Source organism: Magallana gigas, chromosome 4, assembly GCF_963853765.1.
Source record: "Magallana gigas chromosome 4, xbMagGiga1.1, whole genome shotgun sequence".
Lineage (NCBI taxonomy): Eukaryota > Metazoa > Mollusca > Bivalvia > Ostreida > Ostreidae > Magallana > Magallana gigas.
In genome coordinates, this window is record NC_088856.1 from 23073310 (window position 1) to 23099077 (window position 25768).

The 25768-nt window shown below is 32.7% G+C and overlaps 2 protein-coding genes across 7 annotated transcripts in view; one reads left to right on the forward strand and one right to left on the reverse strand.

The window, feature by feature from the left end:
- The window catches only part of LOC105325708 (bifunctional arginine demethylase and lysyl-hydroxylase JMJD6), a 31287-nt gene extending 6516 nt beyond the window's left edge, over positions 1–24771 (reverse strand). The window contains exons 1-12 of one of the 6 annotated variants that reach the window (XM_011425381.4): positions 24446–24764; positions 22655–22785; positions 21872–22088; positions 12208–12849; positions 11183–11261; positions 10841–10982; positions 10186–10298; positions 9624–9726; positions 9204–9299; positions 8709–8854; positions 8300–8440; positions 7445–8136 (exon numbers count right to left, since the gene is read on the reverse strand). In XM_011425381.4, the coding sequence (XP_011423683.3) occupies positions 7996–8136; positions 8300–8440; positions 8709–8854; positions 9204–9299; positions 9624–9726; positions 10186–10298; positions 10841–10982; positions 11183–11261; positions 12208–12849; positions 21872–22026 (1758 nt within the window). In that variant the 5' untranslated portion in view covers positions 22027–22088; positions 22655–22785; positions 24446–24764 and the 3' untranslated portion in view covers positions 7445–7995. Of the gene's footprint in view, positions 1–7444; positions 8137–8299; positions 8441–8708; positions 8855–9203; positions 9300–9623; positions 9727–10185; positions 10299–10840; positions 10983–11182; positions 11262–12207; positions 12850–13114; positions 13318–16028; positions 16176–16200; positions 16457–16590; positions 17029–21871; positions 22089–22654; positions 22786–24445 lie in introns of those variants that run through there. The other 5 variants (XM_066081668.1, XM_011425382.4, XM_066081669.1 and 2 more) reach the window with 5 other exon arrangements.
- Positions 3038–5277, forward strand: LOC136274565 (uncharacterized). The gene is made up of 2 exons (XM_066081666.1): positions 3038–3113; positions 3347–5277. The coding sequence occupies exon 2, from the start codon at positions 3354–3356 to the stop codon at positions 4392–4394; it is 1041 nt and encodes a 346-aa protein (XP_065937738.1). The 5' UTR covers positions 3038–3113; positions 3347–3353; the 3' UTR covers positions 4395–5277.
- Positions 24772–25768: the final 997 nt, after the last annotated feature.

Below are 25768 nucleotides of genomic sequence, written 5' to 3' on the forward strand. Positions count from 1 at the left end.
TGTTTATTGAATATATGAATTGAAACAAGCTTAATACAAATACGATATTCATATCCATATATTTAAATACCAGAGAATGATTTCAAACTTTACTCTCACATAACATCAGAAATGCTTTACATCATTCAACTTTCAAAAACATACATGGAACATGAGACAGATTCGACAACTAAGGGTCATGTATTTTCTACTTTAAAATTGTAATTTATGTTTTGTAATAATGAAATACCTTTCCTTAATTTGAATTAAAACAATCAACAACAACAAACCAATCCCAACAATCTGGAGTGAATCAAATCATAATATGCTTAAATAACTTGAGGACTTTTAATAGTCTTATTGCCTGCTCTGTTGTTCTCGATGCAGTCTCTTTATCATTAGATTTGTTTCCTTTGCTCCTTGAATATCTCCGCTCTGTTACTGAGCATTTCTCAAATTTGCCCCAAACGGCAGCAAATCTGGCTTCACTTCTCTTCCTTGAAACACCAAATATTTTCTTATCGTCTTTGGTTATAAAAATATGCTCATTGACAAATAGCTATAGATACAGTTATTTGAACAGTTGTTTTTTATTTTCAACGGGGATTTCAGCTAGATTAAGATGAACCTTTTTATACATATTCACCGCTTCTTTAAATCTTTGATTGTTCATTAAAAAGTATCCATATATAGCATGTATGTCCAACAATTTGGGGTCATCTTAAGGGTGAACTTCAGAATTTCCTTAGCCTTCTATTTTTCATTTATCTAAGAGAGTATATAATACTGGATGATATTATATTCATGTGTGAATAATCAATGACAGATGATGACGGGCTGTGAGTAATCATTTCTCAATTCATCAAATCAGCTCTGTACACATGTATATTTGATTTTAAGCATCGTATTGCAACATCATTGTTCAATTATACTGAGTTGAAAATTGTACTACCAATATTACAACTTAGATTGTCTCCGATTTTTTTTTTCGAGATACGTGTACACTCAGTAACATGTAGTATGTGTTGGGTAAGATTCTATGGTGGCATAGATCTGCCACCACTTGTCAGATAATTATATTGACCTGTCAGATGATTATGTCGACTTGTCAGATATTTATGTCAACTTGTCAGTTCTTTTTGTTGTCTTGCCAGAAAATTATCGTATTGCGTAGAAACTCAATAATTTGTTGTCAAAGCGTGTTATTGCCACTAACTGTCATTAACTTGTCATCATAATTATCTGACAAGCCGATATAAAGATCTGATAAGTTAACATAATTATCTGACAAGTCGACATAATGATCTGACAAGTTAACATAATTATTTGACAGAAAAAATAAAATGAAGAAAATTATCATTCATATTATATGTTGACTTGTCAGATAATGATGTTGACTTGTCAGATATTATGTCGACTTGTCAAATAATAATTTCGACTTGTCATATAATTATGTCGACTTGTCAAATAATGATGTCGACTTGTCAGATGATTATGTCGACTTGTCAGATCCTTATGTCGACTTGTCAGAAAATGTATGTCAACTGGATGGCACAAATTTGGCGTGGAAACGTTTTAGAGTTGACTTTTTCCAACACGTGAATAAGTGACAAGTCGACATGCAGATCTGACAAGTCGACATGGATATCTGACAAGTGGTGGCAGAACTATGCCACCATAAGATTCAGCCTATAATCGGCAAGAATTGAACTCACTTTGATCTTCGATATTTTGAAGAAAAAAATCAAGCGATTGTATTAAACACATCACTAAAGTAACATGTAAATGATGTAACTCTGATAAATACTTGATATCACAACTTTATTTTTATAGCAAAATCAGAAAAAAAAATAATTTCAGAACTACGAATTCATGCGATTTATTTGCTGCTTGATATTAGGTCATTTTTTCCAATTACGACATGCATTGAACTGGTCTAAGTCCTTAACATCTTTATTTTTATCCAACCAGTTTTAATAAATAAAATGAAATGAAAATAAATAAATAAAATAAAAAGTTAATCGCTTCTTCGACATTGTTCTAAATTCTAGTATTTGGTAATCTGTATAAAACGTTCATAAAATAGTTTTTCTTTGTTTTATTATATAAGTAGTGCGTCCTTTCCATCGGTTATTCCAAAGAATTCAAATGATCTTGGTGAAATTCAACCGAACCGATTGTGATATACAGGGAAGGACCAAATCTCGTTTTGCAACATGCCAAAATCGTTACATCGTCCAAAATCACTAGAGAGGCATATAGAAATTAGTCATCCCAATGGCAAGACAAACGAATGTATTCCATGGCCAGAGATGTTAGTTTTTCTTACTTATTTTCTGATTTTTTTTATTCATAGGATGTGTTGTTGAGGGATATATGCATTAATTGTCAAATGAGTCACATAGATTATATCTAAAAGAAATATGTATAATAGTTAATAATCAGGTCTACGTTTCTTTTTTTTTTATTTTAAAAAATCTAGAGTCAAAACGTTATGAAATGAACACTTTGAACTTTTGTTCAGTGCATGGTGTGTGATCTGAATATGCTCGTTTATATAACACTTCAGTGAAGGAATCAGAATAGTTGTGGTCACCGGTCACTAAAATGCTGAAAACGTGGGGACATTTCCCCACCTCGTAGATTTTTGCAAGAAATTTTAGTTGCGTAGCTAGATAAAAATTTTAGAGCAAAACATTCATGATTCATAAAAGGTAGTGTACGGTTACTTTAAAGCATGTTTTATACACATTTCTTTTTTAAAAGTAATGTTGAAACAAATTGATGCTTAAGGAGACTAAATAGTCAACAAATTCTTCATCAGGTCTGCTCTTAGGTTTTAAATGTGATATGTTGGGCTATTAACTATCATGCAGTGAAGGCAAAATTCATATTTTTTAGCTTAAAAATTTAATCATTTTCCTATTTACAGAACTCTTTGTCTAAAGGATATTAATACAACGACAAAATGGCCACGACCATCCGGCCCTCTTAAATTCTGAAAACATCCACACAGTATATAAGCACGGGGAATAACTCTAATTATTTAAAAAAAAAACATGGTAACAAGCACACGCAGCCATGTTGGAGTGATAAATAGTACTGGGTGGATAAATATATTTTCCATTAATTCGGTATGATGAGTTTATATTTCAAACTTTTGTCTACTTTCATAAACCTAAAATTTATAAATTCAGTTAAAGATATATTTTTATCATTAAAAAAATTACTTTCACTTTATTCATATACTGTATAACAAGTTATGTTTAATAATGCATAAAGTTTAGAAGAAAGTTTGATTTTTTTGTTTGCTCTTGGTTAAGATCGAAGGGCGATCTAAATTGAGGTTTTTAATATTTATTCGTAGAACAACTATGGATCCTCGTTCTAGTGCCCAGGACGTACACCGATGTGACCTATGTGAGACCGCCATTGTGCAAAGCTACTGCGACTTTTGTCATGTCAACCTCTGCAAGCTCTGTATAGGTGAGCACATCTTGGATGGATATGACAAACACAAAATAGTTCCCTTCCAGCAACGAAAATCAACCTTGATTTATCCTAAATGTGAGACACACCCTTTCAAACATTGCAAATTCAAATGCAAAAATTGTGAAAATAATTTAGTTTGTTCATCCTGCATTGCATCAGAACAGCATGGGGGACATAGGTTTGAGGAACTTTCAGAAATTTATAAGACAAAGAAAGAAACTATTAAAAATGATGCAAAGGAGTTAGTAAATTGTATTTCTCCTTCTTATGAAGAAATAGCCCTTGACTTGGAAACGCAGCTATCAAACTTAGATGGAGGATATGAGAAAATAACAACAGAAATATCCAAACAAGGAGAGGAATGGCACAGAGAAATCAATACCATCATCAGCAGAATGAAAACTGAAATCAATGAGGTAAAAATGAAACACAGAGATGTTTTACAGAAACAGTTGGATGAAATCAGGAAGACGGAGTCTCTAATAAAACAAACATTACAGACTTTGAGGGATATTCAAGAATCCACTGAGGTATTCCGAACCATTGAATACAGATCCGGGGTCAGAGATTTCAGCAAGCTTCCTCAAATGGTACAGGTATCACTGCCAACATTCATTCCTAAACAAATAGATCACGAGAGGCTGTATAGTTCATTTGGCCATTTAAAACCATTATCTATTGACACTAAAGAAAGTACCTTGTCACTAAACCAACACAATACTGCAGTCAGAGAATTACTAGATGAACCGGAGCTTGTTGTCTCAATACAGACTGGAAAATATAGATTTCCATGCAGTGTTACCTGTCTTGAAGACGGCAAGATATGGGCGGGTAATTGGACTGATAATATCAATTGCTTCAGCTTAAACGGGTCAATCCTCCAGACAATCAAAACTAAATCAGGACAATTGTCATTGATATAGCTGTAGACAGTAAAGGAACTATACTGTTTACAGGCGAGAAGACAGTGTATACAGTAATAGATGGGCAGATAGAGGAGCTGATCACATTTCAGGGATGGAGTTTCTGTCAGCTGTGTGTCACCTCTACCGGTGATCTCCTGGTTTCCATGTACAGAGATGATACATCTCAATCCAAAGTTGTCCGTTACTCGGGATCTACGGAGAAACAAACCATTCAATTCGATGATGAAGGTAAACCTTTGTACTCTGGGAATGGCATAATTAAATACATTACAGAGAACAGAAACCATGACATCTGTGTAGCTGACTGTGAGGCTGGTGCAGTAGTGGTGGTTAATCAGGACGGGAAACTCAGATGGAGATACACCGGTCATCCCTCAGTTAGCAAGAACAAACCATTCAAACCCTATGGTGTCACAACAGACAGTCAGACTCGTATCCTGACAGCAGACGGTGACAACCATTGTATCCACATTCTGGATCAGAATGGACAGTTTCTCCGTTACTTTGATAACTGTGATCTGAACAATCCTTTTGGTTTATGTGTGGACAAGGATGACAATCTGTTTGTGTGCGAATATAATTACAATGGCAATATAAAGAAAATAAAACATTTGAAATAGAAACCGAATAACAGGGATGCGCTTTACATTAGAACTTACGACTTACGATCAACTGTAAATGTTCATTATTTACAGGTTATCAAATGGTTTGGCTTATAAACAGTATAGATTTACAAGAATTTAAATTATTTGAAATACTGTAGTAGTCTGCCACGAATTATTTTTTCTTATTAATATTTATTCCATGGGACTAAAAAGTTTTATGACTTTGTCGTCAGTTCTATTTCTTAAAAGTAACACTGAACATTAATTTAAATAATAAAAGCTTCACATTTTTCCATGAGTTTTGAAATGTTTAAAAGATGCATGGTATTGTATAAGGTTGCCTTTATGCATCACTTTGGTACTCATCACTGCATACTTTAAAAATATATATATTATATAGAAAAAAAAACATGTAATGCATTATTACTTTATATTTTTAAAATGCGTAAATTGTAAATCAAGTTTTGTTTAGTTTCTCAATAAATACATAATTGGTAATAAAACAGACGCGTTCAACAAATTTTCATCTGGATAAGGTGTGTTTACATAGTTACATATGGATGATAACATCCTATTTTAATTATTGAAAATATCATTGTTTTAAAAATTTAACTGCACACAAAAACTGACAAGTTTTGTAGCCGTTGACGTTAATAAAACGATTGTAATCATATGCATAAATGCCATATACTTCTTATGTGACCGTTAACAACCCCCCCTCCCCCCACAAAAAAAATAAATGAAGGAAAAGTCGTTCTAGATTTTTCAAAGTAATGGAGTTGAGCAAACACTGAACATATGATTTTATGCGACTCTAAATGTTGTCCGCTATACCAATCTGGGAGCGAGTATAGACACTTTTGTTCGCAGCAGTTATTTGATGTGTTTATACTGAAAATTATACGTGTGATTTATTGGTTTTTTCTGCATACAAATATATTACTATCAATTACCATAAAAATGATACACACAATGTCCTGGAATAAATATTATTTATTGACAGTTTTGCAATTCCTAGGATTAGTTCAACAAATAGGAAATGATAAAAAATGTTACCATTCCTTTAGAGGTTCCTTTTTCAAGACCTTTACCTTGACCCAAACCAAGACTTCGCCCTGGACCCTCCTCCACCATTTGAGAGGAAATTAACTCTGGGATCTTCTCCCGACTATCAACTCGAAGCTGTATGGAAATAATTTTAAGACCCCGATTATCAACATGAAGCTGAACGAATTTTAAAATGTTGTCGATTTAAGATGCTCAATTTTGATTTTCATGCGGCATTCACAACTTTAAGCTTTTTGCGCCCTTTCTTTTTAAATAAACGTGTGCAGTGTACAATGTATCTGTATACATTTGATTATAATTAAAACAGGTACACATAAAGGAACTACTTGTAATTGACTGCAATAAAAATTTGAAAGACATAGGTAAACTTGTTGCAATGTTATCCGCTTTATGTAAATTTACATATATATATTCTATATTATAATTGTCAGCCCATCCGATGTATATTATGTAGAATCCTCCGCCATTTTCCCGTTTATTGTTTGTATTATGTTCCTTTGAACCACGTGAGTCCTTTGGTCAATACAGAATAAAGGAAAGGGGAGCGTGTAAAAATCGAGTTTTTCATGCAGTATCATGAAATACTGCTAACAATTCAAAGAGATTTTTATAAACATTTCAGTAGAGTGTATTTCTAATATCGACAATTTTAAATAATATTTACAAAAATGGAACGCACACACAAGATTTATTAAAACAAGATTCATAAAAGCCTGAATTTTTTTTATTAGGTTTTCTTCCATCTCAGCTGTAGGCCGAAATGAAAGAGATGAAATATCACAGATAGTTTGACATTGTGAGATCTCCAAATCAAGTAAAAAGAGAGATAACATTGACATTGAAAATGGAATGTTCGTGCTATGTTATTATAGCAGATATAAAATAGAAAAAAAAGATGGGACTATACCCTTGATAGAAAGATAAGAGTGAAAAATACATGGAACCCATGTCAATCGGACTTAACAGTATCTTATAAACTGAGGTAACTTTATAATTTATTAAACAATAGATTTAATAATTAATTTGATTTTATATTAAAATACATATATAGGCCTACTTTCTATAATGCAAATAGATTTTGTTTAAAAAAAAGAAATTGGAACATACAAAAATAAACAATTTTAGAAAAAGACAATTCAAATCAATATTATTATGCTAAATAATATTTTGCAATGTGAATGAAGACATGTATGTTTCAAATAGAATCGATGTACCGGTACTCCACATGTGCTTGAAGACAGAACCACGCAACCAACCCCCACCCCCAAGAATAGATACCGAGTATTCACTGATTTTTTCTTAACTCATCCTTTTATGACATATTTCAGATCTACTCTCATATATACAGTGTACCTCTGTCCGAGAAATTTTCTAAAGTAAACATTTTAAGAAAATTTTACCCAACTATGAAAAATAATTTATGAAAAAAAGAAAAATGACCCAAGGGTCTATACAGAACAGTACTTGTGGTGGGGATAGGCCCTTTCTTTAAGCACATTTGATGTTGTATAAAGGCAGAGGTTTCACTCAGTGATCTCCCAAAAATATACTAGACTAAGTATCCATTTCCTCTTCTGTACATCAAATATATGAATTGAAACAATCTTAATAAAAATACAATACTCAAATCCATATATTTAAATACCAAATGGAATGATTTAAAAAATTCACACTCATACATGTATGACACCAGAAATTCTTTACACCATTAAACTTTCAAAAAACAAAAACAAACATGCATGGAACATGAGACAGATTCAAGAACTAAGGTTCATGTATTTTCTACTTTAAATTTGCAATTAATGTTATGTAACAATGAAATACCTTTCCCTGATTTAAATTAAAATGATCAACAACAAAACAATTCCAACAATCTGGAGTAAATCAAATCATGATATGCTCAAATAACTTGAGGATTAATAGTCTTATTGCCTGCTTTGTTGTTCTTTATGCAGTCTCTCTATCACCAGATTTGTCTCCCTTGCTCCTTGAATATCCCCGCTCTGTTGCTGGGCATTTCTCAAATTTGCCCAAAATGGCAGCAAATCTGGCTTCACTTCTGTTCCCTGAAAAAATATATATATATTTGTACTGTCAATAAGCTCATTGACAAATACATTTAATTTCTCTGATTAAAAAAACACATTGGAATTAAAATAACAGTTTATTGGTATTTTCAAGGGGCTTTAAATAGTTTTCAGCTGGGATTTCAGCTAGATTAAGGTGTACCTTTTTATACATATGCACTGCCTCCTTGAATCTTTGATTATTCATTAAAAAGTCTCCATAGGTGGCATGTATGTCCCACAACTTGGGGTTCATCTTAAGGGTGAACTTCAGAATTTCCTCAGCCTTTTGTTTTTCATTTATCTAAAAGAGTACATTATTTGATCACAACTATTTCATTTTTGTATTTCATGAATTTTTTAACCTTATGTCCAGTCCTTATCAAAGATACATTTATTAAAAAAAAAATTATACATTTTTTTTTAAAATTGATAAGATAAATTGTTAAATAAAAATTCAGAGTGAAAGTTTTTTTTTCATATGTATTTGCAGTGGGAAATGCATAATTTCAATTTACCAAAATAAAAACTTTCTACTGTATGTCTGTGCATTTACTATCTTATTAACCTACCTGGATATGCATCTTGGCTTTGTTCAGGTGAGCTATCAGAAAATGTGGATCTTTATCAATAGCTAGCTGAGTGAATTTCATGCCATCTTGAATCTGTCCAGAATCTGCTAAAGCTTGTCCCAGCTTCATCATAACTTCTGTATTATCTGTTAATTGCATGTAATACACATGTATTTAAACATAAGGGCTGATAAATATGAAAGGTAAAATGATGGGAATTTTTTTTTTAGAAAAAAATCAAAAAACATTTGGGAAAATCAGAAGTAAAATTAAACAAATGAATGCAGGGATGTATATTGAATTATCTTTATGTAACAGAAGGGCGAATCACATCACTGACAAGCAAAAAAAAGGAGAGAACTTTTGGCAAAGATTGGAGTGCACAGGAGAATAAAGGTCTTCAATTTTTATCAGTAACAGCTAATGAACAAATTGTTTTGTTACCTGGTGATACACACTTAAGCATATTGTTAAAAATCAGTGTATAATTTATACCTGGTAAAAGCTTGTGCAGTTTCTTAAAGATCTTGATCCTCTCCTGAAGGAGTTTGTCTCTGTTGGCACCAGGGGCTGCTCTCTCTAGGTTGAGCTCTGAAAAACAACAAAATATAGATTCTGAGACCTTTCTGTATACTCTGCTTAACTACATAAGCCGGAGTGTTGCTGCAGCTTTTTCAAAAGCTGCAAAAAAGCTGATAAATTTCTTTTTTTTGACATGATTAGAACAAAACTCTGTTCTCTGTACAGTGTAATGGCAGGATCACCATAAATGTTAAGCATTTCAAAATATTGATCCCAAATCAATAATCTTAATTTTAAAATTGATTACTTTAATACTTGTGAGCCTTTTTAAATTAAAAGTATGTAAGAAAATAATATTCATAATCATACGCTGTCTGTGTGACCTAATGTTACCTTTGTAGAAAAGCTTCTCTGTTTCTGTGGCAGCCAGCTTCTTCTGTATTCCTATGGCAACCGTGTCTCCTAGGTTAATTGTACCATGGTAGGTTCCTTCTGGCTGAAAAGTATGAAACTCACATCAAATATTTTTAATTTCTAAAGACTAAATTTCTTTCTATTAGAGATAATAAATTATTACATATATATATAGTTTTTGGAAATATTTGAACACTGCAAAGTTCGATCTTTTCAGTGGGTTAAATAAATATTTACACATTGGTGAATTTAAAAAGTACCTGTAATTGCAAAATTATACCGGTAATAACTGTAAACCAACTTTATTTCACGACAACCTTACTTTGTGATTTTCTTTCGATTAACTGGTTCGCGACGACTAATGTTCGCGCCCAAGCCTCATCCAGACCCGTGTTGTTATTACAATCATACGATAAGGACTGGTTCATGGCGAGAAATCTTTGCGACGCAGAGGCTCTCGCTAATTTCACAAAAATTTCTCCCATCCGAATAAAAGTTGGTTTACAGTAGAAAGCTTAAAAAGACTATATCCTGTGTTTACCAAATACAGAATTTCTCCGGCCTCCTGTACACACTCCATGGGGGCGTGGTCCTCTGTCAGGGACGGGTAAACCTTACTGTACCATTCCATCTGTGTAAATCCTGGATATACACCTGTTAATTCAACGACAAAGAATTAAATTCAGCTCAATCCATTTAAGAAAATCTGGAAAAATGCAGTCTCATATACATGTACAATCATATAATCAGGAGAAAGAAAATTTAAAAGTCTATCAAAATGGAAACAAATAATTCTTTATATAGATGTCTACGAACATGTTGACGAAAAATCTATTACATTGTTTTGCTAGGTTATTTTTCCTTGGACAAATTAAACATTTACTGGTACATGCAATAAAAGCTAAATTCCTGTATGAAGAATTTCTCAAACATCAAATACTTAAGAGTGCATTATGTTTTCTGTTCGGTGGGTCTGAACATCAAATTCTCAGTTGATGTGAAAAAATGTTTCTTATCTACATGTATGGATTTGAAAATGTATGTACATTGTATGATGGGAAGTACAAAAAATCAAGATATATGTGCAAATGAAGCAAATTATATTCAAGTATACACATATATGAATAACCCATCAAATAATGTTTTAACATTGAATATACAGGAGTTGTCCCCCTTATTCTACAATGTATATGTACCTCCAGGAGGTGTATGAGTTGTGGGATAGAGGAACCATCGTTTCTGTCCATAAATGACCCCATTCCAGGCATCGGCGTGTTTATGGAAGGACACCCCACTACTGGAAGCTCCCAGGAAAAAAATACTGTCATCAATTCCATCCTACAACACAAATTCTTTACAACTTAACACAGTGTTCTAGTGCCCATTTCATATATACACTTGGTTCACATGAATGCAGATACACGTACATTGTTTAGAGTGTCAGTGCTATTCAACTCGTAGATATTGAAACACTACATTTAGAGAAATGCAACAATATTATATTATTGATTCATCCAGTGAGGTTGATTTCCAATTACCTTGATTTCGAAGTACTTTGGTGGTTTAAGAGTCCTGGGAAGACTAGAATCATTGTAGAACATCCTGTCAAATATGTAACTGAAATGTGAAGGAAAATGATGAAACATGCTGTATCATAAAAAACATAGTCAAAAATATTCTCGATGAAATTGTAACAAATTGCCTCTGCTGGGTTTGAACCTGGATCCTCTGTCATACAAATCCAGCATTCTAGCCAGAGCTAGCAGGAATGCCATATACCTGACTCTTCACAACATTACATTTATTTAAAAGAAAAATTCTACAATTACTATGTGTAGTATGGAATTGGACCCCAGGTACCTCTAGTTTGATACATACTTTCTTTAGTTAGAAATAAATAATAAGATTATTTCCATCTTAATATCATTTCACAAATTCATTGTCTGAACATCCATTAACCCAGAAGCGAGGAGTACGAGTCCATTTGAGTTTGTCTTCACTTTGTAAGGGGTACTGAGTCAACTCCCAGATATAAGGTGAGCATTCTCATGACTCCTGGCATTGTGCACAGGGGCCAAGCCCGTTTTGACATTAATTTCAAAGTAACCATTATGGTTACATTGAAATTAATGTTAAAACGGGCTTGGCTCCTGTGGCATTGTGAAGAGGATAAAAATAAACCGAGTACACGACAGTAGCATTGCAACAAATGAATTAGCAATATGTTGAAATTATATAAATATGATACATGATACATAAACATGAAAATTGGTTTAGATTTTCATACATTATGAACATAAAGCATTCATACTGTAGTGAACAGTGCATGCATGTACATGAAGGGCAATTGTGAAATTTTTCAAAATTATTTTTCTCATCACATGAATTCAATATTAAATCCTTTAATCATATGTTCTTAAAGTAGGTCCTAGCTTTTATATTGTAGTTTTGAAAGGAAAATAATTACAAACTGGTAATATGTAAATAATTTTTGATGTACAGTATATAAAATACTGCATGAAATTCTATAATTATAGTTATAGCTATATATATAGTTACTTACAATGGTTCCCCGATTTCATCTTTATCCTGCATCAATGAATCCACGAATTCAGTGAACGATGATTGCACATCCCCGTTTCCTCCCTTGCGGACAATTTCCAGGGAATTCCCGGATAAGACGTACCACTGTCCATACTCCTGCTTCAGGCTGGACAAGGACCATTTCTTGGGATTGGTCCAGTCTTTGGCTCCATTGGGAAACCTCACAATCACAGGTTTTTTAAATCTATATTCTTTCTCAAACTCTTTCACAGTCAAATCACTAGCATCTCTCCTATCTACCGTGCATTTTGTCGACCCATACAGTTTCCGTGCCTCTTTACTGGCTGGTCTCCAGTTTGTGGAATCTGTCTGTATGGAATTCTGGGATGCTTTGGAATCCTGGGAAGAATCCAGGGACGGACTAGAGTTTTGCCCTGAGGAACTTACTGAAGAAAAGTCTGTCCTATACATGATAACAAAAGCGATGATTATTACGATGAAAGCACTCATTTGCACAGTTTTTGTAACCATTGTGGAATCTTCATTCTTCCTTCTCTTCCTCTCACCAGACACTCCATTGGACATTTTGGTCCCATTCTGTGACACCGTCCCATTGGATCGACTTGTCTGTTTCTTTTTTGATCCCATCGTCAAAGAAGTTCTTAAAAAATAAAGTAGATTAAAATAACCATCAACAATGTAGTAGCGATTAATGTAGGCAACACAAATTAACATCAAAGACAGAAGAATTATATGTATCCACTATACATGTATTTAAACAGCCATGCATGCATTGCCAGGCAGAGTATCATATGCAAATGTTTATACATTAGTTACTGTATCAAATGACAAACAGAATATACAACACTGAAGTACGACTTCGTCATTAGTACAAGTAATGCATGTACTCTAGCTAAATTAAATACTCTTTTCAGATACATATAATAAAAATGTCCAGCAATTTTCAGGTCCAAGATGAAATCCAAGAGAAAAACCCAGCCAGCACAAATATAAGCTTACATAAATTCCCTTCTGTCTTGTCTGGCTTAATCCCCTTGAATACATTCAAATCTATCATACACTTGCAAACTAACACATCTGTCTTTCTCACAACAATACAAGGCTTAGGGAACCTTAATTGATTTTCTTTTTCACTGAAAGCCCCCCAAATTTTCTTTACCTGGTCACAAAATTTCTCACATCTAGTACATTGTGTATGTCCCGAGTGTTATGTGTCGTATGCTCTAGAGCCAAGATCAGGATATGTTCCTAACATCTTATACCATTCATTTTAGGGGGAGAGCATGGGGATAATAAAGAGTATGCTTTAATTCATCTGTTTCAAATCTTTGTTTTTTACAATAATCCTTTAATCTATAGCTTAAGTTACCTTCATTTTCTGTGTGTAGATATCATAAAATGAAATATTACCCAGTATTTTATTTTTCTTGTAAATGATTCTATTTATAAATACATTGTACAACCAATTATTGCATAATTCTCCTGTATTGGAGGTAGGATTATACACCGGTATTAATGACAATTGCTCTTAAAATCATTATGCACAGTGATGTTCACAAATTCCTGGACACACACATAGACACAGGAGATAGTATTTGTCCAGCAGTAATAGCCCCGCAATGAGAGGTCTTAATCTGTGTCAAGAAGATTGCTGCTGACATATATAGTGTGATGACAAATTAAATGTCCACTCTCATTATCATCTCAATATTTTCTACTAGAGCTAGTGGTCTATTTTTAGAGCGTTATTTTGCTGTCTTCCATGGATTACAGTCATGTCAGTGTGTCCATATGTACTAATACATGTATAATATGATATACATGTACCTTCTTGTTCAGAAATTATATTTGTAAATTAAATTTTTTAATGAATTTTAAAATACTTCATGGGAAAAAAATTAGCTATAACATGTACAGTTCAGTGAATTTTATGGATATTGTACAGATAAGTGAAAATTTTAAATGATACAATCAGTTTGGGGTAAATTTGAGAGAGATTATTTTTAGCTGCTTGCACAGTGGCTGTCAAACCAAGATTTCAGCGGATTAGTCTTAAAGGCTATGGACAATATGGGACAAGAACTCAGCTAGTGACCTAACTCACCTAAGGGTTGAACAGTGTCTAGTGAAATCAAATTATGGTTGATTCAAATAATGCAGACCAGCAAAATTATCAATAAAATATTTCCTTAATTACTACAGGTAATTTTCTGATTGTATTTCAAACATATTATACTGACCAGAATATCACATCCAGCTACCAATCCGTGACCTTTCCTAAAAGCTGTTGACTTAAAATAATATATATTACATGTACTAGGTCATGTAACATATGTCGGCTTGTACAGGGATCATGCAATTACTGCAGTATATGCATCTCTATCAGTGTTATATATTATCATTACCATGGACACTGTATAGTTGTAAAACTTTATAATTACCCATTAGAAAAATAGATCTGTATTTATCTGTCAACAGAATAAGCCAATTAACAGGTATTTTATTTCTTATTCACACAAATGCAGTTCTCAGAAATAGGATTATTTCATACAGACATATATCATGTATTGCTGTGCTGAGTCATCTATTACAAGCATTGCAGAGAGAGTCAGAGAGAGAGAGAGAGAGAGAGAGAGAGAGAGAGAGAGAGAGAGAGAGAGAGAGATATGAATTCCTGAAATGAATTAGTGTCAGTGTAATGGCTTTGTAAAGATTTACTAATACCTAATAGTATTTAATTTGACAACATAACGTTAGTGAACTTCAAAATACATGTATTTGGAAGCTTGAAATTGAGTCCATCACATGTCAAATTCTCCCTTAATCTCCATTAATTATTCTACTATACTTAATAATATTTCATTTTTAAAAATAAAAATAGTTGTTATCAATCTAGAAATATCCTACCATCTCGAAGATAAAATAAATAGGATTTCCAAATCAGAACTGTGTCAAAGATCCTAGTAAACACCTTTAGAATTAAAGCCCAGAGTCATCTCCTTCAAAATACATGACAGGGACTTCAAAGGCGGTGATGGATTAATGGTAAACTGTGAATTTCTTTAGATGTCAGTGAATTAAAACTGCTCATGTTAGTGTGCCCAGTCTCCCAATAACACCGCTGTTTGTTTGAATATCTACGGCTGGCTTTGTCGTAAATGACACTTAGTGGGAGCCTGATGACTTTACCATGACCACTAACGGAACCTTATTAGGCTTTAAAGGTCGGGGTTTTGACAGAAGATGAACCCACTAGCTGATGGTTGATAACATGGCTGAACTGTTTACTTATAACCAAGGTAGTTTGGACATGATATTCTAAAGATTTTGGATAAAGAAATAGGACTGGTTTAACTAAATGGACTGACATCATTAATTAAAGTGTAACATCTGGCTTATTTTAGAAGAGAGAGAGAAAGAGAGAGAGTATGTATGTAGAAGGATAGAGTCGGTAAAGGGTAAGACAAGGGGAAAAATTAGGGGGTAGGGACAGATTATGAAGCTAATGGGAACTGTCAGATTGAGACAAATGAAGGAATGGGAAAAATATATTTATTTGGAGAGAGAGAGAGAGAGAGAGAGAGAGAGAGAGAGAGGGGTAAAAAAACAAAGGAGAGCTCAATCTTAAAGGCAAGCCAGGAGACGTGACATGTTTAATTGAATTTAACATTGACAGATAATACATTTGCACTTAATTTTTAAGTTTTCAATTTAAGGGCATCAACAAATCTAACCTGAATTACATTTCTTTCCAACTTAACGTGAGGAGCATTATTTCATTGATCAAGCTAAACAAGAGACTACAACACCCAAACTTACCCAATGTCTCCACATTCAATACTCTGTTGAAATTAGGCTGAATTAAAATTTCAGAGCCCGTGATTGGGGCAATTAATTAAAAGCAGATACGAATCTGTAATTGTCAAATCATCTCGGGAACACCGAACGCTGTCGAGAGCAGAGGAGATAATATATCCAAGAGACACCTTACCTGTTATAGTTAAATATAGAATGGCAATGTACACATTCATCCAAATCCCTGCCTTTATAAAGTTGTAAACACTTGGACACTTAAAAAAAAATTGTCTTATCTGTGAATGTGGGGATCAAATCATTGATTTTTTTCCCCTCCGCGATTTTGCCTTGCTTTAAACACAGGGAAACAAAATATGTTTAGTCATTCAAAACTTGCAGACTTTTTATTTTATAATGCAAAGTTTTTTGGGGTTTTTTTTGGCAATGCATTGAAGTACACTCAGGTACTATACAGAGAAGAGAGCCAGGCTAATCCTTATTATGGCCCAATTTGTATTGTAAGTGCCAATGAAAATAATGGTCAAGAGATTATAAACAGAATTGATTTCTCTTTCCTTATACATACCTTGGAGGTTCAAATTTTAAAGTCCCATTTGCTTTACGGTCAGCTTGATCGAACGTCCGCATTAATACAGCTATATAACAGTAATCCAAATGATAGAATCACATTAAGTTGGCCATTGGTCGATCCGCATGGCAGATAGTACGTAATTAATAAATATCGGTAAAACAAAGTTATCCAGCCATTTTTTCACCTGTGAGCTATCATTTACTCAGGTGAACAAAGGAAGGTCTCAAACATTGGCCTTTATAACGACCCCTCAATGAATTCCATGTATGTGATCAATCTCTGTGAAATTATCAAACAAATGGCATCAATCAATTCCGTAAAAATGGAAACTTTATCCATAAACAATAACACCTCGTCATATATGGGGGAATTTCAAAGACCCATTCAATCTTCTTAAGTAACTTATAAACCTGTTTTAAACATTTTTCAATTTTCTCCAAAAAAAAAAAAACGAAAAAACAAAACCAGGATTATTTCTGTAATAAACACACAACGACCACAGTTTTCATTGATGGCTCTTAAACATGCAATTTTAAAAGTCCGTCGGCAGACAAAAATGGTTGACTAGGGATTCTTTTGCCTCAAAAATACCCCAAACTGTATAATCCTATGCTAAATTCTGCTTGTTTCCTTTACAAATTGTCGAATTTTAAATGTCTGCTTCATTTACACTGATGCAGTCGTGCATTTTTCAAGGGGAGTTAGATTTCAACAATTTTATCTATAAATCATCAAGTTTAAGATATCCTTTTCTCTAAATGGGTGTACACATAAAGGCAAACTCATTTTTTATATTCAATTATATGTTTCAACAATGCTATTTCAAGCATAATAACAATGAAGTCACTCTAATAAGAAGGAAAATAAAATTTCACAATTTTGCTTCCATGTTCTCTCCTTGGTTATTAAAATTCTGGAAAAAATAAATGCAAAACTTCGGGCAAAAAGATATTACAGTTTCACTACTTTTTTCAAGGTCAAACGATCAGATAAGAACTTTTCTTTGGCAGTTTACTTTTCGTTATAGCCAGAATACAGATTAAGATCCCGATCAAATAGATTTCAAATTTGTATGACAATAAATAGTCTGTTAAGGATGAATTTAAATAAGCCCTCCTTTTATTGTTGAGATAAATTTTCAGCGCAGACTTTATTTCATTTTAACCACATATTTCACAATAGACAGGGGTCATGCATGCTTTAACTTTTTGAGACTTATCAGGATAAAAAATTCCGATGTGACTTCTTCAACATCGAAGAAAAACGTTTTATTGCTTAACGAGGAAATAAAAAGTGGTTTATAAAGACCAAGCCATTTGAAGTGGTTGCTGTAATTTCATGTTCTTTTAATGGCTTTATGAGATTCTAAACACAAAATTAAAGCTGTTTGGTTAAACATTGGCTAGAAAATGAAGTTCCCATGTAAGGTAGAATTGAAACTATGTAAATTAGATAACAACTTTCAAATCTTTCTTTTTTCAGGTTTAAATAAAGTAGTTGAATCAAAACTTGAAAAGACTGTCTTAAAAATGCAAAATAACCCAAAAAGACATGTGTAGATCTAAAGGGGGACAAGGGAGGGGAGGTCTTGAACCCTCCTGAAAATTTTTAAAATTTACATTGTACTAAAGCCAAAAGTAAGCCTTGGACCCCCTCCCCCCTCCCAAGGCAAACATAGTAGATAACCCTTGAACCTCCCCCCCCCCCCCTTGGAAAATAAATTATAGAACTCCCAAGATGTTCTTTGTATATTCATAAAAAATTTTAATGAGCTTGAAGATTTGCCTTTATGATAAAATTTATTATTAATGGGCATTGCATGCATGCTAATTCAAACACATAATTATAACATAAGGGGACTGGGTGCACTAACGTTTACTCGGTTAAATTGATTGATTCATGATTGCATTAAGAGCAATTTATTAAGACACTGCAGTCTTATTTTCCGGGATCAAATGTCATACTTTGATAAATGTTGCACATACCATTGATATTTTGATCAGGTATTGATAGCTAAATCTTTATAATATCTGGCGACCTCTAAAAATTCAGAGGTCAACTGTTCTCTTGATCTAATTGAGTTTGAGCTGTCAAGATGTTATTTTTATAATGCAGTATAGTAGGTTAATTTGATGGGATGCTAATTTTGGCACTTTAAATTACCAGAACTTAATTCATGTCTTGATTTTTTAAGTTAGTGATTAGTAGAATATAAAAATATTTGAAATGTGTAAGATTAATGAGTTAGCATTTATTTCCCCAACTGCTTTCATCAATTTGCATCATTGGGTGATTGACTTCTTATACTGATCAATCTCTATTCTGACTGGGCCAGGGCACTGAATTAAAGGAGTCCTTCATTAGCAGTACCAATGAATGTCAGTTCCTGGATCTTTTAATCTTTTGAAAATAAATCTCATTTAAACAAAAAATGACATTTTTATATACTATTAATAATTAGATATAAATAGTCAGTTGGGTATTGATAATATCTAATAAATTTTTCGATTTCACAGTACTACATTATGTATCATAATTATACATCAATAAGTAATTTGTAAAATAAGAATTACAAGTGTATGTTAAGAACTTCATTTCTAATTACTGTACGTAACTCAATTTATACTTAATTTATTTTCAGCAATGTATATATATTTATTGCTATTTCATCTCAACCTAGTATACCAGTATTTCTTTCACCAAAGTTAAACAAGAAATCTGAGAAAAGATCTTGGGACTTGATACATTATAAATAGTTACATACCTTTTTTCTAAAACGTTAAAATTGGTATTTTTCTCGGATTATTTACAGCGATGATCTTTTTTCTTTAAAAGGATCACTCTGTTTTGATGGGGCCTAAGTGGATTCTACAGACAATGTTAAGCCAGGCATGATCCATCAAAATATGCCGATAAATTGGATTGAGAAGCAAAACCCTCCATTTTCCCATTATGGTGTCCATAAAAGGCCACTTGTCAAACTAGAAGGGGAAGAGGTGCAAAGTTTCGCTTTGTAGAAGCGTTAGGTTTCCATTGATCACGGCCGGACAAAATTACCCAGCCTGTTCCGTTGTACAAAAATGAACTTTTCAAAAATCTGACAGCCTTTAAAACTGGCATGCAGGTGAAAGAAACTTAATTATAGTTTTAGGAAAGGGGGAGTATGCACTAATCATTCAGAGAGCTTCAGCATTCATTCTGCATTAGTTTTGCATGTAATCTGCTAAAAGTACTTCAATTATCTAATTTAGATGCGTCACATGTTTCACACTTTTTTTGGCACTTTGCTAAATTCAAGAAATTTATGATACTCTAAAAATTAACAGTAAACTGCGTCTCTAAAAATCGAAAGGATGATATATCATATGCATGTATGAAGGATCTAATATATCTTGCAGAAAAACAAGTTAACCATGAAAACAGAGGTGAATTAATGAAGTGAGAACTCTCGTAACAACTTTATCATGATAATCAGATGGGTTTTCATAATCACCCTTCTGTATGCACTTGGTGTCTAAGTTCATAAAGCCTTCTGTTTTCTTAATGTGTACAAGAATTTACAATTTTTTTCATCAGAAACACACCCTAGCACTCATTGAAGTAATCATGCATGCATACTTCACATAATAATCAATTTGAAGGCAAACTAAATCTGCAGGTTGAAGACTGCAAAAGTTTATTTTTTTTAATAATCAACTATAATAACTTAATTAAAGAATGTGGCATAAATAACTTGGCTCGAGCACATGTTTCTCTCATTTCATCAGAGTATGTTTGTCTGTCTCTCTGTATCACAATTATCACCATAATTCTCTCTCTCTCTCTCTCTCTCTCTCTCTCTCTCTCTCTCTCTCTCTCTCTCTCTCTCTCTCACAGATTTCCTCATTCGTACAAATTTTTATATAATCTAACAATATATTATTTTTTTAGTCTTATAAACACACAAAAGCATTAAAACCAGCATTATCATCTCACTTTCTCTCTCTCCTTATTTTTGCCTCATAAACATCAATTCTCTCTCTCTCTCTCTCTCTCTCTCTCTCTCTCTCAGACACATTTTAGCAGCATGTTTAAGATAAAATTTTCAGTAATTACATAGGACATAGCTTATAGGGAATATATAGCTTTGATGCTCTGTAACATCATTTTGTTAATTAAGCCACCTGCTGTCTTTCCTAGAGCAAATTAATTAGTGCAGAATGCTGTAAATCTTCAGCAACCGAGAATCTTCATCACAATCATGTTTTAGTTATTCTCACAATTCTTTGTCTCATTAGAGCTGTTTTGACTCACTTATTATATGATTCAAAAGTAAAAAAAATAAACTATCATAGAATAGAATATTGTTAATGAATAAGGAGTTGTTTCCCTTGTTTCACACTTCACAAATATTTTAAAAGGATATTTCAGAAAATAATTTAAAAAAATTGTCCATCAATATTTGAGTTCACATACATGCACTAATTGCCATGAGAAAAAAATTACAAAAAGGAAAGTAGAAATTGACTGAAATTATTTCACTTTTAAAATTTATTAAGATTTAGATACAAACTGGGATGGAAAAGGTTTAACAAATGTTATCAAAAAGCAATATTACACAAAAATTAAAAAAAGAAAAAAGGATTCCAGAGCGATTCTGAAAACTCCTTTGAAATTTAGAATATAATCATTTCATAGAAATGTGTTTAATGATTCCAAAATCATTCTTTTGAATCATAAGTTGTAAGGGCAAATTAAAATTTTTGTGAAGCATTCAAATTTTATGACTGTATTCAAGCTAATTTCTTGGATAAGATCTCTTTGAAAATGCAATTATATCTGCATATATTTATTTGTCAACTTGATTGTTAAAGGTATATTAAACCCTGGGCAATCCACAAAATTCACAAGATCTTTTTTAACAAAAAAATGATTTAACAATAGCTTACAATTACTAAGGAATTAATAAAAAAGCAAAAAAAAAAAGAAAAAAAAAAGAGAAGGAAAATTATGTTAGGGAGATAGCCAATTAAATAAAAAGAAAAGAAGCTGCAAAGACTGGTATATGTAGAGAGTTTCCTGGTAGAGATTTTTCAGAGAGAGAGAGAGAGAGAGAGAGAGAGAGAGAGAGAGAGAGAGAGAGAATGCGTATTTAAAAATGAGCAATGGAAGCTAAAGTCTCTAGGAGTGGGAGTAAGACAGACAACAAATGGTTAGTATAGAAGTATTAAAGATAGATTAAAGGATTAAGGAATGAGAGAAAGATGTGAAGAAGAGGGAATGAAGATTGACTTACTCTTCACCGTTGTAAAGCAGGCCGGTGTCGCTGGATCTCCTTGCTCCAGACGGAAATATCTGCTGATGTCCGGTTCCCGGAGTAGAACCGTTTCTGCCACGGGCAGACAGCCTAGACCCAGTGGACCGGAGTTTCAGAGTTGGGGCGAATGGCATCTTGGCAACAATAATCCCCCTCCAACAATGCTGATTACTTAGATTACAGGCACGTTAAAGGCCTGTAAAAGAGGAGAAAACAGTCTTGTTGATTACAAAGCGTCATAATTGGCCTTGTGTTGATTGCAGGGGATGGTAAATAATGCAGACAAATTGATAGAAGAAATAGTCTGCATTTATCGCCATCAAATGTCACATCCACTCAGTGTATTGATTCTGATAATTCTACGAGTTTACGCAGGATTACATGAGCCTTTCTTTGTTTATCAAGGTGCTACTGTCTTTACATATTATCAAGCATGACAAAGATATTTTGAGATTATTTACTCTGAGCTTTTTAGAACAATGCTGATGAATTCATACTAATTCTATCACCCCTAAAAAAAAGAAATTTATTGGAATATTCTCCACTCTCTAAATTAAAAGTAATTTGGCTCCTCTTTGATAAGTTTATATATCCACAGGCGCCTAAAGTTAAAAATATTTGTTTAATAATAAGATAAATACTTTGACTAAACTAATAACTTTGTATGGGGATATTTTTTTATAAAAAAAAATCTTTTTAACTTCAGGGGCCTCTAAGTTTATCAAATAATGAAAAATGCTGCCAATAAAAATAATACATTACTTGGAACATCCATTATGATTTAGCCAATAGCAGGTTATCCCGGGTATGTTGTATTCGACCGTTTTCTTGGTTTTCCAATTTCTACAAGCCCATATTGTAAGACTGCAGCCTTTTTTAATTCTGTGTCTGACCTGAAATGTTCACAGCATGGATTTATCAAAAGACAGATAAGATTGAGTATTGAACTTCCTTTTTAGGAAACTTTATTTGTAGACACAGGTATTCGTACACTGTATCTCTTAAACCTATCATGTACATACATGTAGAGTTTGAATTGCGTATTTTTTTAATTTTTGCACCTGTACAAATATTATTACATGTCACCCTTACCCATTATAATTCAACTATCCCAACAATTATGATAACATACATGTATAAACTGCAAAGTACAACAGTTTTTATTATCATATCTCCACAAATATCTTCTTACATGCAGATAAAATTATTAATAGTTTCAGATGCAGGCCTGAGATGACTAATAGATGGCATAACTTTGTATTAAGTTGTAATACTTGAGCTACGTTACAATACCTTACGATTACTATAACGTACATGTTCACCATACTCTAGCTGTTTTTGGAGTTAGTGAGTGACACTCGACAGTGATAGTAATAGCCATGAGTTATGTGTGTATCTGCATGAGCATCAGGAATCTTATAACTGACATAATGTTTGTGTCTTTACCCCTTACCATTATATAATAAGCCTACCTATTATAATAATAGACATTCTGAAAATTTTTGTACCAAGCAATGTGTTAGTTACTGTAGCAAGTATCATATTAAGTAAAACATGACTGTGTAAAGGAGTTTTTGTCCCAAGTATCGTTAATTTTAATAATTTTAACTGACAAATGACATAAATGTGTCTACACCTCACATATTAACAAGTATCATTGAGGCTTCAGAGATATGTGTGTTCAATTCCTCCCTCATATCAAATATCAAAGTAGAATATAACTGACAAAATGAGGTTTGATGATCAACTGTTACAACCCCCATCAACTGCATATAAGTATCATATCACTGACAATTGACAACCTTAATATTCAACTGCCACAATATGAAACTGACATGAAACTGACAAGAGTTTTGTCTTTCAAACACCTCATCTGCCAATGATAACCTTGATATTCAACTGCTAAAATATGAAACTGACAAGATTTTTGTCTTTTAAACACCTCAGCTGCCGATAAGTATCATAATATATAACTGACAATTGACAACCTTAATATTCAACTGCTAAAATATGAAACTAACAAGATTTTTGTCTATTAAACACCTCAGCTGCCAATAAGTATCATAATATATAACTGACAATTGACAACCTTAATATTCAACTGCTAAAATAAGAAACTGATATGAAACTGACAAGAGTTTTGTCTTTTAAACACCTCAGCTGCCAATAAGTACCATATATCACCAAATGAAAACTTCTGAAGTGTTTACAACCAAGCTTTCTTTAAAGAGATTGCACATGAATGCAATAAAAAGCTTTAAATTATTTAATTTAAATTCATACACTTGTTAGCGTCTAGCTGTCAACAGAATGACATAAAGCTGTCTATTAAGGCTGTTCCATTTATGCTTGTCATAATGACAAAGTTTAATAACAATATTTACTAACCAGGTAAAAATGATAAATTAATTTTGTCAAGCATTTTATAGAAAACTACTGGTAATGAAAAATAGATTTATAATTTTGGGATTACAGCATATGTGAGCCAGCCCTTACATAAGCTAGGCAGACAAATAAACATTGATGAGAATTTTATGGACATAATCAAGTTACCTTTAGAATAGATCCAGTAAAAGCCATGCAGTGGTGAATTTTGATCCACACAAGTTCTGAAGAGTGAAATTTGCCATGAGTAGAATTCTCCACTTTAACATCAGGTGAACACAGCTAATCTATGTAGCCAGCTCTGAATGTCTGTTCATCAAACTGCACATAAAAATCTCTCCTGACAGGCTTAAAGCACAGCAAACAATAGAAGTGAACAATATAATTACATTAGGTGCAGGTATTTTTACACACTAAAACATTCACACCTAAATCGTCTCAACTTTTTTGTTTAATTAAACATTTAAATTGCACAATTCTAAAGGTATAACTTACTAAACTTGAATGGTTCACTTGCTGCTTTTAAAGAAAAAAAAAAGAATTATCACTAAACAAACAAACATTATTCAAGTCTGTGTAAACATCATTGAAGATATTACCTTACCATAAAGAACGGTCGGAGCTACCACAGTATCGTGTTCAAACTTTTTTTCAGCGATGAAAAATCAATAGTCTCTCTCTAGGTTCCTTGATTTACTTAAGATCTTTCATTTCCGTAATAAAATTACAATTAAATTGCGTCAAAATACCTTTCAGCTCCTTCAGGTTAATAGTCCATCAAATTCAAACAAATTATATTTGAATGCAGCTTCGTCCTCTTTGAACATTTTCAGGTTTTTTTTAAGGACAATTTGTTTTCATGCAACTTTAAGGCTCATCTAGAAAAGTATGGATAAATCTTAATTTGTCAGCTAGCAAGTATTGAGTTTAATTTTTTGAAGAGAAAAATGCTTTAAAGCTTTCATAATTATTTTTTTTTAAACATTTGGAAGGCTTGTTCAGGGTACACTTTCCGACTTTCATTTTGACACATAAACTCTAATGGAAGTTCACTAGGTATTAAAACTGATAAAATCTTAAACCATAACATTTACGAGTAAATATGAATAAAATTTTATCCCTTTTCGAAAATCCTGTTACTTCTGTATAACTCGGTATAAAAGCACTTAAATACTGTTTCAGTAGATTTCTACTGAAATGAGAAGAACAAATATTTATCTTTATTGTGAGAAGCGGTACACCCTCCAAGATTTTAAAAAATTTTGCTTTAATTTTTCTGACATATAAAAATTACATGAAACTGACAATTTTAGCCCAGCATTCACGATTTTATATTCTTGTGATTTGATGCAAAACAAAAGAATTTCGAAAGTAACTATTCGCGCAAAATAAGAAATTAATTATCCTAAGTATTTATGAACTGGTATTTATACATAATGTATGTAGTAGTAGTATATTTAAACTACAAGACACCCATGCATTAAAAAAAGT

Coding starts and splice junctions, on each gene's coding strand:
- LOC136274565 (XM_066081666.1), top strand. CDS start 3,354: ATGGATCCTCGTTCTAGTGCCCAGGACGTACACCGATGTGACCTATGT.